Here is a 13711-nt window from a genome sequence, read left to right on the forward strand (position 1 = left end):
GATTCGTTTTAAGTGAGCCTGTTAGCATCAGAGAAAATGTGGGTTGAGTTTTCCCGGGCCTGCATTCTGCCCCCCTTCTGGTTCCAGCAGCCCCGCTTAGTAAGGCCCCTGAGAAACCCACTTTTCGGACCATTTTAGCCTTTTGCAGCCTCATGATTTCTGCAACATGGTTGAGAACATAAACAGTAATCTCTGAGAAGTCAGATAGCCTGCACTCAGCTTTATGTGTCACGCAAGATAGCGAGTAGGATCAGCAAGTCAGAGAAGGAAAAAGGCTACTAGGAAAATGCAGACTGACCGTTATCGTAGTAAAGAGGAATCAGAAGTACAGTACGAAAATAGTCAAATTACAGCCACACACAACGTGCCTGAATCTCACAAACATGACGTTCAAGGAAAGAAGCCAGACATAGAAAAGTACATATCGTTTGGTTCCATTTAAATGAAGTCTAAAAACAGTAAAACTAGCCTAGAGTGTTAAAAATCAGGATAGTCCTTCCTGGGGTGGGGAGGACCATGATAGAAAGGAGCCGCGAGGGAGCTTTTGAGGTTCAGATAATGTTCTGTTTCTTGAGTTGGATGCTGGTTACAGGTGTGTTCACTTTGTAGAAATTTCATTGTGCTGTAAACTTACATTTGTGTAGTTCCTTTTGTATGTTATGCTTAACTACAAGTTATTTAAGTAGGCCCAGGAGGGAATTTTCCCGAGATGATAGAAATGTTACACACACATACAGTTGTCAAAATTCATAGAATGAACTCCTAAGATCTGTGCTTTTATTGTATATTATATGTCAGTTTTTTAAAAAATGTCCACCGGAAAGCTTGGAATTATTTAGGTACTTAATAGGAACAAATATCCCATTGCACTGTGTGAAAGCTTGACCTAATGCAGTGATTTTGAAATTTGCTTGATTATGCACCTGGGGCAACTCCTCCCCCCACATATCCTAAAGTCATGAGATATGAAATACTGTTTATTATCCAGTGACTCCTGAATCTATATCTTCAGCTCCACTATGCTTCTGAGCTCCAGACTTGGCTTCTGCTTGGATGTAGAATGAGGAAATTCAGCTTGTCTAAAAAACAAAAAAAACTCCTCCTCCCAATTTTTCATCCTCGCACCCCAAATCAGTTCCTCCAATTCTTCTCCAGCTCTGTGCCTAGTCAGCTCGTGCTCGTTAACTGCTCATGCCAAGGAGTCATAAGTCTCAGTCTCAGGTCCTACCTCCCATCGTATAGCAAGTCTTGCTGGCTTTACCTTCAAAATATGTCTAGAAATCAAACCACTTCTCACAAGCTCCCCTGCTACCACCCAAGACCAAGCCAAACGTTGTATTCGCCTCATTAGTTAACGAGGGAACCAATAAGATGTTAAAACTGTTATCAAAGTGCCTTTGCAAAGCTGGGTACTTACAGACAATTTAACAATGGAATGTTAGTGTAAGGTTGTGAAGTTAGATACAAACTGGTTAATGTCCTACAGGGTAATAAACTACATATGACCTCTGGAGTTACCTCTTCCACTGGAAAGTAGAAATCTGCATCCCTCCTGTACCAACATCTGGAGGTTACCATGTAACTTCACTAAGTGTAGGACCTTGAATCAATAGTGAGCAGTGAGTTCCACTTCCTGTTCATGTCAAGACCACTCATGACCTCATAACTGCCAAATTCAGTAGATATTTTCTGAATAATTTGACTCCTTTACTTTTTACATAAAATTTCTCCTTTAGAATATCACATGGGCCAAAACAAGCTGTCTGTGGTCAGGGTTTGGGCCACCAACTGTAATTTTAGAATATCTGATTAATATTTTTTAAATATATGCTGAATTCTAAGAGGAGCTGACTAATCTCTTAGCTCTTACTTAGGTTTCATTCACTCTCAGAAAATGGAAATTAGAACAAAATGTGAATCAGGATTCTCTGTGCCCTGCCTCCGGCTCCATGAAGCCTCTGGAGTGCTGTCTGATTCTATGCTGTCACTGTGCTGTACCCTGAAAGACTAGCAGCAGACACCTAATGCAGGATTAGCCAATCAGATTTGTGCAAGGTTTTGGAATTGGGCCCCTGAGATGCTAGTCCATCTCTGCTGATCACTTTTAGAGAGGATACGTAAACTTGGAAGTTGTACACTCAGAAGCAGGGAAAACTTGTTTTGAGAGAGAGAAGCAGCAGCAGATAAGCATCACCTGGCCAGACAAGCAGACGAGCAATTAAGAGAAGAGTTGCTTGGGCTCCTGATGGCATTCCAGTCCCCTGTCCAGTGCCTCTTCAGGAACAAGTGTTTGGTCGTTAGTATCTGTGAGATAAATATCCCTATTTCCTTTTAATTAATTGCCTTATTATTATTAAGCTAGCTTGAGAGAGTTTCTGTTACTTGCAACCAGGGAATCTCTGTCGAGAGGCAACTAGTGCACTTTCCAGTGCTGATGTACAGGGTATCATTTTGCAGGGAATAGCCTGGAGCAAACACCTGTCTATTTTTTTCTTTCCAAGTTGACTAGAGTCTAGTATCAGATAAGAAGTGTTACATAAACACTGGGCTCAGATGATTCAGAATAAAATCAACTAGAAAAAAATCAGAGAGACATATATGGACTTCAGAACAAATGTTTATTACTGCTTAATGGGGCCTTTCAAAAGGGCAACACAAAGCACTGAAAACATCACTGGCTCACAAAAACAGCCACCTTGTTACCTTCTTGGTTGTATTTGTTTATTTCACAAGGCTTCATTCACACATGAAAACAAGATACTAATTCAATTCAAGTTCATACCAATTATAAAAGTAAACATTTGTTGGGACAATGTACAATAAATTGCACTTTTCTTAACAAGCATTACATTTACATTTACAGAGTGTACTATACATAATACATGGAATTATGAAAACATCTAATTGGTCAATGTTTATAGAGGAGAGATGCTGCTGTTTCTTTTGTAGTCAATTAGCGAAGTTTGGGCTAATCAACTCCTTTATTCTAGAACCTGTTTTCATTAGAGAGGCTGTGGACAAAATCATAGAATTCATAAAAATAGGTGGCACAGAATTTCTACTACCTCCTCAGGCAGGGAAAGGTAGGAGTTGAAGAAAAGGAAGTGGGGCTGACTGAGAAACTTTTTCCCTCATTTGAACTAAGGATCCATACATTATGCAAAATACCAAAAATAGAGAAACTGATACAAAAGGCTATTGGGACATCTTGGATTCTGGGACCATCTCCAGCTTTATTCTTGTGCTTTCATGACACCAGAGTCTTGATGCATTTATATCCTTATAATTCAGTTTCCTATAGTTTATTCCATATATAATATATAGTTATTAAAAGTTACATTTTAATGGAAAAGATTTTACATGTTAACTTATTGCCAATGCAAAAGGAAAGTAACCTAAAATGTCCTAAAATGTTCTACTCAATGATTCTTTTTTCTTAGATTAAAGTTTTCAAAGTACCACTAATGCTGAACCAGGGATGGAGGTGGGAGAATGGGACATGTTGATGAAGATGTTTTTATAGCGGGTAGCAAACTCATTTGGAGATAACCTTGACAGGTAGTCTTTTAGACGGAAGCTGAGAAGGCACCACCTAACAGCTGACTGTAGTCACTAAGCTACTCGTAAACATCCACTTTTCTCATTACAACTCAAGATCGTCATCTCCTATTGAGGTGCAGCCCACACTTAAAGGATTCATTTGGGTAACTTTTGAAAGATAAGGAAATTCCTAAGGTAAAGGGCTTTGCATCTATTGTATGGAAGCCACTGTGAGAGAGGAAGGATGTTTTGGAGCAGTTCTAATTCAATGTGATCATAAGCATGGCAACTAGAGGAAAGAGAGTTTTATATCTGGTAGTTGGAAACAGGCCACCATGCTGTTGTCTGGCCTTCTGCATATGATCGCTGTGTGTGTATTCAGTTGCATGGTACCTGGGTATACAAAAGAGGCAAGGATCCTCTGTATAAAAGTCTATCAATCACACACACACACACACACACACACACACACACACACCCAATAGTGTTCAAATCAAACAACAGAGTTTTTCCATTCTCTCTTTTACTTGAAATTGAAGCAAAAAAATCAGGGCTATTTTATAGTGTGTTTTTTTTTAAGACTAAGTTATACAATAGAGTCATCTTGCTAAGTAATTCAAAGTGTTCTTTCCCAAAGAGAGAAAACAAACAAGATATTTAATTTTTTTAAAAAGTTCCTTTCCCTTAAAGGGGTCCTGAAATCAGACAAAAACTTTAGCAGAAGAGTAGACTGATTTCAGCTAAAGAAAAAGAAAACTCAATCCCTTACATTAGTTACATATGTGATTCTCATCCTCAGTAACTAATCAACTCCTTTAAGAATCTGACTCATCTCTTGTGCCCTAAACTGTGTATTCTCTTGTTTTTCTCACTTTTGCTAGGAAATGAAGCCACTAGTTAACTGGAAAATATTTTAGGAAAATGGAGTAGGGGTTTGAGAAAAACAAATATTAATACATAGTATAAAAGAATGAAAAATTTGAAAAAAAAAGATACAAGATAAATGCTATTAAACTTCCCAACATCAGTGCAAAGATTGGTTTTCTACTTTACTATGGAAATTTAAGAAAGCCATGAAAATTACTAACTTAATAGCTGGGAGAGGCGAAGAAAGAGATTGGTTGTACGGAAAGATAGGCCATAGGCCTATGTGACATTCCTGTTAGTGTTTCTGATAGGCATTCATACACAGAACATTAGGTAACTGAGAATTCTTTGCATTAAATGATATGTAACTAAATATAACCAAATTGTCATGGCTCAGGATGTGGGAAGCTAGCAAACATATGCACTGCAAAATTCAGCCTGGTTTCTTTCAGCTTTAAAGAACGTGTTAAACAAGATTCTCAAGATATAAAAGCTAATGAACTGAATTATCAAATTGAATTTCATTCCCTTAATTTATTCTGCAGAATTTAATGAAAAGAGAAATCATCCCTTTTCAGAATGTTGCAAATGTTGGATTTTTGGAGGAATGTTTTATACAACATATCCTAGGAAAAGATGGAAAACACTGTAGAATATTTGAAAATTTCCTGGATATTTGGGCTTGTTGATCTCTTTCTAAAATAAATCAAGAGAAAAAGCAGTTCTCAAATACATTTCGCAATAAGTGAAATTAAAACTAGCAGTTAATGCTGGGATGCACGAATTTTCAAAACACACGGTGAAGGACATGTGGTTTGGGATAGAGCTCTTATAACATATTGTATAAATAATCATATCATATACCAAGTTTTGAATTTCCTTTCTATCTTTTACTATTGCTACTGACCCAAAGGCATTACAGTGAGGGACAGTTTAGATTTATGGTACCAATACACACACCCAACAATGATATGGAACTGGAGAAGAAAAAAAAAAATCTATAGATTGCCATTATAATCTTTTGAGAATTAAAAGAAAATGCAGAAGACATATTTATTAAATATTTGGAATGTATGTACCTGGTGATTTTGTTTAAAGAAAAAAAATGTAAGAGGCTATGAAATTGAGCCAGGTATACAGGTAAGGACTGAGCTGAGAGCCATTCTATTTCTCCCTCAACTACCATTTATGGAAAATTATGCAACTTAGGCATTCTGTGGAATGTGCTGATTTTTGAAAGTTAAAAAGAGCTCTGTACAGAACTATGAGATTCACAAAACACAAAAGAACATCTTTAATTTAGCTGGCCATTTGATAAGGCAACTTGTACAAGGCTTCTTGGAATCAAAGCATAAAGTACCAGTAAAGCTAACAAATTATACTAAATGATTTCTAGAAACAAGTACCAAGATGCAATTTTCTAGCGATTATATTTTACAGAAAAAAAAAAAGATTAGTTTTTCTAAACTACCATGGAGGGAATGTTCAAGTCAACATAGACACTTGGAATGCTGGGTTATTTTCCTTTTTGGTCAAAGGAAATGACTGTTATGATGAAAGATGTCAGGACAAAAAAAAAAAAATAATAAAGAATTATGTAAGAAAAGTATTATTTGATGAGTGTAACAAAGGATAACAAACAACCCTATCAGTTTTATGGGTTATAGATGATGTAAACACTGATGAAGGGGACTTCTCATTTTAGGAAATATTAATCATTTTAGAGGAAAGGATCCACCATGAGCAACTTGTAGTGCATGCTCCTGGAGCTGAGATGGCTCTTATTTGATTTTTACTTCCAACAGTGTGTCACTTTTAATTGCAACATATGGCACAGATGAGAACACTCTGGCACTACAGAGTTTAAGATCCTTTGCAAAGAATATGTTCCACAATGAAGCCAAGGATGAGTATCAACGAATGTTATTGTACATAGCTGACAGTAGTTTGGTGGCATAAAAGGACCACAGGCCTCCAAAATAGGTTAGAAAATGGGAAAATCAGTCTTGCCCTTACCAAAGGATTTTCTGCAAGTACTGTTTATATAGATATGTTAAATATAATTGAAAAAAATATTTCCATCAACTTTTAAACAATAGCTTTACCTTTCCATGAGATAAGTATTTCTATAAAGGTTTTATATTCAATCAAAAATGTTACAAATGCATTTGCATCTCTTCATCTAGGGGTACAAAGGGCACATTTTTAGGGAGCTATAGAAATCAGGAAAAGTTGCCTAACATTAAACTGTGATGATGTGAAGCTGACGTCTGTTTCCCATTTCATAACTTTAACAAAGTTACAGGATATTAGTGTTTCTTTAGCAAGTATATGTCAACATTAAATGAAATACACTGTCCCTGGTTCTGGATTCCATTCTAAGACAATGGCTGAACCTGGGCCTTTCTAGGCTTCTCTGGTGAAAGTTCCCTAAGGCTGCAACTCGCAATATCCACTTCTGACTTTATGTTTGCCAGGAGTCACAACTGTGTTCATACTGAGGAACTGGCAATTCCTGTGTGGAGTTCTTAAAAGGACCTGTTAGAATACCAGGACTAAAATGATTTATTTTATCCTGTGTTTATCGGAATCTCAGTTTCTTTTATCTAGTGTATATTCTCGATAGCCTATCTTATTCCATGGTTCTTGGCACTTCATTTCCAGAAGTACCCAACACAAAATGAAAATGAACCAACTCTCTTGGGGCCTGTTCAATCCCAGGTCTGTTCTTTCCTTTGGACAGGTTATCGCTATCTAGGGAACCATGTTCAGGAGGAAACCTGACAGTGGTTGAGACCAGCCCCACAGTGTGCTTCATCTGAATAAATCCTGAAAAGTTAAGAGGTTTAGGATTCAATCCTATCTTTTTAATTTTTTTTTTTTTGCTGTCACAGATATCCTCCTATCATTTCAACCTTGGAATAAAAGACATCTCCATTTTTATGTAGGATAAAAATAATTATGAATAATTACTTCTGAATAAAAAGCTTTTAGTTCTGAATTACTTATTTCCAACTAAACATCAGGCATATAAAATAATGTGTAATACTATGATGGATCTGAACATGGCCTTCCATGAAGAAGCTCAAAAACAGGTATTCAACATACATCAGAGCAGTTTCAATAACGTCCCTTTGAAAAGTGTCATGGAAGAAAGAGTAGAGAGCTACTGAAAGATTCTGGCTTGCTTTCTGGCCTCCTTTACTTTCCTTCAAAGGGACCACCAGGAAGAATCCTCCTGGGCTTCCCAGCGCTTTGATCCTTGTGCTCTTGTGCTCGGGTGAGGCTGGAACTATGTGCTCTCCTTGGGTGGCTGGGTGGCCTGTGGCAGCTGCAGTGGCTGAGTGCCCGTGGCCGTTTTGATAGAGTTCAGGGTTTTGCTAAACCAAGAGTTTTTTGCAGCTTGGATTTCATTCATAAGGGCTCCTCTCTGATGTTCAAGTTCCTAATTAAAGAGAGAAATCATCGGAGTTATGTAAATGTTTTCTCTCTGCCAAAAAAATCAGAGTATAGCTTTTCGGAATCCCCAGGTCTATATAGCCATAATCTTCCTCCCACAAAACCCAGGAGAGATTTAACTGGCTTCTTAATGCAAGAAAAAAGTTTAGAGCTAAAAGAGTTACCACTTAAAACCAGGATCTGTGCTTTTTCTGAACAGTGAAACTAAACCTCATTTTATCTTTTTTTCTTCCCTGCAGTTTAGGTCCAAATTAGGTTTAGGTTACAATCTGAGATAACATGTTTAAAACCACAATAGACATAAGGATTGAGTTTCTTTTTTGTGTGAGTGTGTGAGGAAGATTAACCCTGAGCTAACATCTGTTGCCAATCCTCCTCTTTTTGCTGAGGAAGACTGGCCCTGGGCTAACATCTGTGCCCATCTTCCTCTGCTTTATATGTGGGATGCCTGCCACAGCATGGCTTGATAAGTGCTGCGTAGGTCTGCGCCTGGGATCGGAACCAGTGAACCTCAGGCTGCCGAAGCAGAGCGCGTGCTACTGGGCCGGCCCCTGGATGGATTGAGTTTTGACTGATAGTGTAAGCATGAATGAGGTCTAGTTCCAAACCTTGGGCTTCTCCCTGAGGACCACGAGGTCCAGTGCAGAAACAGTTACGGATCACTGCTGCAGCGCAGGCTGGAGCCGTGGCAGGAGACTGTGGTGGGTAGGGATTACTGGTGGAAAGGAAATGGGGACAGTCCATCTGAAGCCAGGGCTGTTTTCCTAATTATGTTATCCTCCAATATGGAAAGGGATTTGGCAAAATCAGGTAAAGATGAAAAGAAGGTCCAAAGGAAGGAATGTATGTCAGCCAGTGTTCAAATGTTGGGGGCAGGACTGGGGGTGGGAGGGGTTGGCCTCCATTTTCAGGATCAGCTGCCACAGTGACTAAGTTCAAGGAGAAAGGACCTCGGCAAAAAATCTCAGGGTACACTAAAAACGCATAGGCTTAAGTTCTCACAAGATATAATTTTAATTATTAAAATTTCATTTCAAACTATGTGTTTGTTTATATCAGTGTTTAAAAATACTGACACAAAATGCAACTATGTAGGACACATTAGTGGGCAGAAAATGTATTTCTCATATAAAGTAACATGTTAGGATTCTGAGCTTGACAGGTATATTCTAAAGTACTAGGATATCCTAGACCACGAACTGTTTATTTTTTCTTGTCGCTCTTTTATGGAATCACTCACCTGGATTTTGCACTTGGCCTCCACCAGCTGCAGTTTGGTTTGTGCCAGTTCCAGCTCCATTTCCCTCAGCTGCTTCTTCAGTGAGTCCTTCTCATCATCTGATTCAACGCCCTGCTCCTCTGTGTTTATGGCTGCTGGTTTCAAAGCGCCCTCCTTGCTGAAAATGTCACTGCAGTGCTTACATGCCATCATTTTACCCTGAAATATCCAACAGGGACAACCAACATCAAACTGTAGTGCACAGCATAAATCACTTCCTGAAACAATATGACATGATGTTTTAGACGCTGCTTGTTGTCATCAAATGCAGGCCCATTTCTGAAGGTAATTATTTTTCTTGTGCTGCAACCAAAATGGTTATAGTCAGCACAAAACCCAACTATCCAAGACAGGTGCTCCTTTTTCTTAAAAGTTTCTCCAGAGAGACCCTGGAAATAGAAAGTATGATAGCATCTCTCTGAAATCTGTCCTAGAAATTTGTGCTACCATTATTCTTAATTATTAACCTTAATCTTATCTCTACCATTTAGGCCTGAAGCCTTTGGTGTCATCTTTTCATTAGCTTCTCCTTCATTCCATATTCAGCTGCTCATTCAATTCTTCCCCTGACATGTCCAAGCTCTCACTATCCCATGCCTGAATCCCTAAAATTCACCTTCTCAGTCCCCACTGATTTCTTCCCATCCATAATACACTTTTCAGATTCCTGCCTGAGTATAATTCTTAAAAGATATCTTATAAGATAACTCTCTTAAGAACCTATAATAATAATTAGCCCAGTACTGGCACAAAACAGGCACACAGCAAGTATTTGTTATATAGTTATTGCTGACTAAATAAAAGGTTCAAGTGGTAGCTTTTGATCTGGGTCTTAAATGATTAAAAGTTGACCAAGCTGGGTAAGCAGTTTTATTAGGCTGAACCATATGAAGGAATAGATTAATTTCACAAGAGGGAGGAGGACCTCTCAGCAGAGAGAACACCGTGTGCAAAGATGCTGCGCCATGGGAGAACTGCGGGGAGTTTGAGATAGCTTAAGCAGAGAGTAAGTGAGGCAACAGTGAGGGGTTTGAAGTGAGAAGAGTTCTCCATGGCCACATTGTAAAGTTCCTTAAGTATAATGCTATCGAATCCTGATTTTATCCTATAGAAAATTCATTCATTCACTTCATCAAATCCTGTGCCACATGTTGGAGATAGAGCAATGAGCCTCTGAAGCCGCAGTCTGGCAGACATGCTGCAGTACTAAGGTGTGGTCGATTCCCACCTAACATCCATCTCTCCTCTTCCTAAGTAACAGAATCCCATTTGGGCTGAAAATATGCCCAGTTAAAAGGCATCATTTCCCAGATGCCCTTGATGCTAGGTGTAGTCATGAAATTAAGTTCTGATATGTAAGCAGAAAGGTGGTGTGGAACTTAAGAAGGCTACTTAGAGAGAGCTCACCCAGATGGAGGTGGGCCCTTGTATCCCTGCATCTCCTTCTGACCTAAAACTCTACCACGGAATGTGGGTGTGATGGTGGAAACTCCAATTGACAGGTTTGACTTTTAGGTGTCCTTGAGAATGGATGCCCATGCCGAGGATATGGGTCACTAATAACTGATGAGCTTGGATCACTGACGAAACCAAGGATCTTTCTAGTCCTAGACTTCTTTTACATGAGATAATTGACATCTTTTGTGTTTAAGCCAATGTTATTTTGGGTTTCCTATATGTGGCCAATCTAATTCTAAACTGATACACAGAGTGATATAGTCAAATTTTATATTTGGGGATGCTCATTCTGATTACAGTGTAGAGGATTAACTAGACGGGGGATGTTGATAGAGGAAGGTTGTTATTGGAAGCTACTGCATCATACTAAACAAGAGATGAAGAGGAAGTAGCACTGCAGAAAGAGGAGTGTGGTATATGGTATAATAGTGTGTGTAATGGTGTAATGGTTAAGGGTATGGACTGTTGAGTCTGATTCTCTGGGTTCAAATCCCAGCACTACTGCTTATCAGCTATGTGACCTTGAGGAAATGAATTAGCTATTTTGGTGATCATTATCAATAAAAAGAAGACACAATAAGTCAATAAAAAGAGGATATAATAGTATCTACCTTCTCAGGTTGTTGTGAGGGTTAATGGGATAATACACGGAAAGCCTTGGAACAGCACACACAGTAAGTGTTTAATAAGTGTGAGTTGTTCTTTATTCTGGTTAAAAAAGTTCCAGTTCCTCTTTCTGAACGTCATGGCCTTTCACTAGGTAACCCCACCTACTTACCCAATATTTTCCTCTATTCCTATTGCACACTCTAATCACATCAGTCTCCTTAATGAGACACTGAGATCTCATTCCTATTTCTGGGTCTTCATTCACAGTGTTTCTTCCAGAATGTCCTTTTTAAATCCTTCTAACTGAATTCTACCCATCCTGCTTTAGTCCAACCAGGTCTAAAGTCATCCTTGGTCTGTAGTTCTTATGATTTTCCTTTCTTTACAACTTTGATTGTCTGTCATCTAACTTAGCACTCACTCATATGCCTTTGAACTATTTCCTAAACGTTTCATGTGCATATGTATATAACTTGTTCCTGTAGGAAAATTATAGGCTCTTTGTCATGTATAATATCTATACAAAACAGAAGTTTAATAGCTATGCACGTAATAGATGCTCAATAAAACCTTTATTGAGTGATCAATATAAATCCTTGTTTCATTTTTATTTCCACAAAGATTTTAGTTCAGGACACTTAACACTTTTATGCCAAGACACTACATCAGCTGAGTCGTGGTCAGTGTGCCTCGAATGTATGAAGAATGATAAAGGCTGAGTAGGAAGAGGGGCCAAGGCAGACCAGAAAGGGAAGATAAGAACCCCAACTGTAGCAGGTCTGGGGAGGGAGACCACCAACTCTATACTCACTAATGATCTCAGACTGATGTTTTATAACATGAAATAAGAAAAAAAACACTTTTGGAATAAAAGTCAGAACAAGGTTCATATTTTCAGTTCTCATGTCTCAGATTTTCAGATTATAATTTATAAAAATACATATTTATTGTGTGCCAAGTATTAAACTAAGCGCTTTACATACATTATCTTATTTAATCTTCAAAATTACCTTATGAGACAGGATCTGTTATCTGTATTTTACACAATACAAAATAAAGCTTAGGTTAAATAACTTGTCCAACTTGTTCAATTATATGCTCAAGTGCCTAGGATGCATTTATTTACTAATGTTAAACCTGAATATATTTAAATAGAATTATGTTAGTTTTCTGTAATATCGGTCCCAAGAGTTAGCTGTGCCAACACTGCTTCTTAAGAATACCAATCCATTTGGTTTACTGTTGTTTCTATAGAATATGCAATCGCTTTTTTCAAATAGATAATCAACATGAGGAGTTTTACCACCAGGGGGCAGCATATAAATAAATGCTCCAGAGTTTCTTTAAAAACAAACCTCTAAAATTTTTGCAGAAGAATCAGTTACCCAATGCACGTTTTCCAGCCAAGTTCTATACTGCCCACGGTGTTGACTATTTAAGAGAGCAGCGGGATGATCCCACTGGCTTGCACACGAAGCCACATCAGTCCAGCAGAGTCAAGACGCAGGCTGCTAATGGCTCCCAGCTTCCATTTTTCAAGAAGGCTCAGGCTCCGCTTGCGACAATGCTGAAATCTTCCCTCCTTCTCTGTTACCTGCCTCAGACAGCCCATAAGATTCATGGGAACATAATCTTTCAGCTGGCAGGGGAGGGGGTCACACCCCAGTCAGGAGAGAGATACCATTCTCCATAATTCCCAGATCCTTCAGAACAAGTGGGGCGGGGTGGGTGGGGGTGTGATGTCTACAAGCCATCCTGCCTGTGGGGCATCCTCACGTATTGGGGTCTTCCCAGCAGGCACTCACTCACGACTATGTGAATTTGGAAGAAACTAGATCACAGAGCTATTTCACTCTTCCTCACCTTTACCACTTCCAGCTCCTCCTTGCTGGCTGCTTGCTGTTTCTCCAGTCTGGTACTTAGCTGGGAACAGATCTGAGGGACAGAAAAGAGTTTCTTTACTAGAAAATAGAACGACTCTTACAGCATGTGCACATACTGTTTATCGACTCACATATCACTCTAGTATCTCTGATGCTAGAAGAAATTTTGCAAATGAGTAGCACTGAGTAGGCCAGTCATTTCTCCAACGAGCAGCAGAAAGCCTGAGGGTATTCCATGTGTAAAGCATATCTCTATTTTAATTAGTAGAAAAAACACATGGGGTAGATTTGATTTCTTTCTGTCACTAGCCTTCGTAACAGGTTCCAGTGAATTTCTGTCCTCACCTTGGAATCGATCTATAGAATCTTTGCTGAGTATCTATTTTGTGCGAGGGACTAGGCTGGGAATCTGATGAAAAGAATTCTGAACCAGAAACATCGTCTGTCTACAGCCACAGAAAGCGTCTCCGTCTTCAATTACAAAAGTTTCCTTAGGAAGTGGCAGAGTGAATAAAAGAAAAGTTAAAATGACCAGAAAATAATAAAGATGAAAACTCTTATCAAGCGGTTTGGTATGAAACCAAATGAAAAGCCTGGAAGTCGAACTTGACTACTT

At 38.7% G+C, this 13711-nt stretch overlaps 1 protein-coding gene across 6 annotated transcripts in view; it reads right to left on the bottom strand.

Annotated features, from left to right (window-relative positions):
• Window positions 1-5672: 5672 nt before the first annotated feature.
• RABGAP1L (RAB GTPase activating protein 1 like) overlaps window positions 5673-13711 on the bottom strand; it is a 689292-nt gene continuing 681253 nt past the window's right edge. For all 6 annotated transcript variants that reach the window (XM_058540018.1, XM_058540017.1, XM_058540020.1 and 3 more), the window contains 3 exons: window positions 13076-13147; window positions 9107-9304; window positions 5673-7852 (listed from right to left, as the gene is read on the bottom strand). In XM_058540018.1, coding sequence (XP_058396001.1) covers window positions 7700-7852; window positions 9107-9304; window positions 13076-13147 — 423 coding nt within the window. In that variant the 3' untranslated portion in view covers window positions 5673-7699. The remainder of the gene's footprint in view (window positions 7853-9106; window positions 9305-13075; window positions 13148-13711) is intronic.

This window comes from Diceros bicornis, chromosome 4, assembly GCF_020826845.1.
Source record: "Diceros bicornis minor isolate mBicDic1 chromosome 4, mDicBic1.mat.cur, whole genome shotgun sequence".
NCBI lineage: Eukaryota > Metazoa > Chordata > Mammalia > Perissodactyla > Rhinocerotidae > Diceros > Diceros bicornis.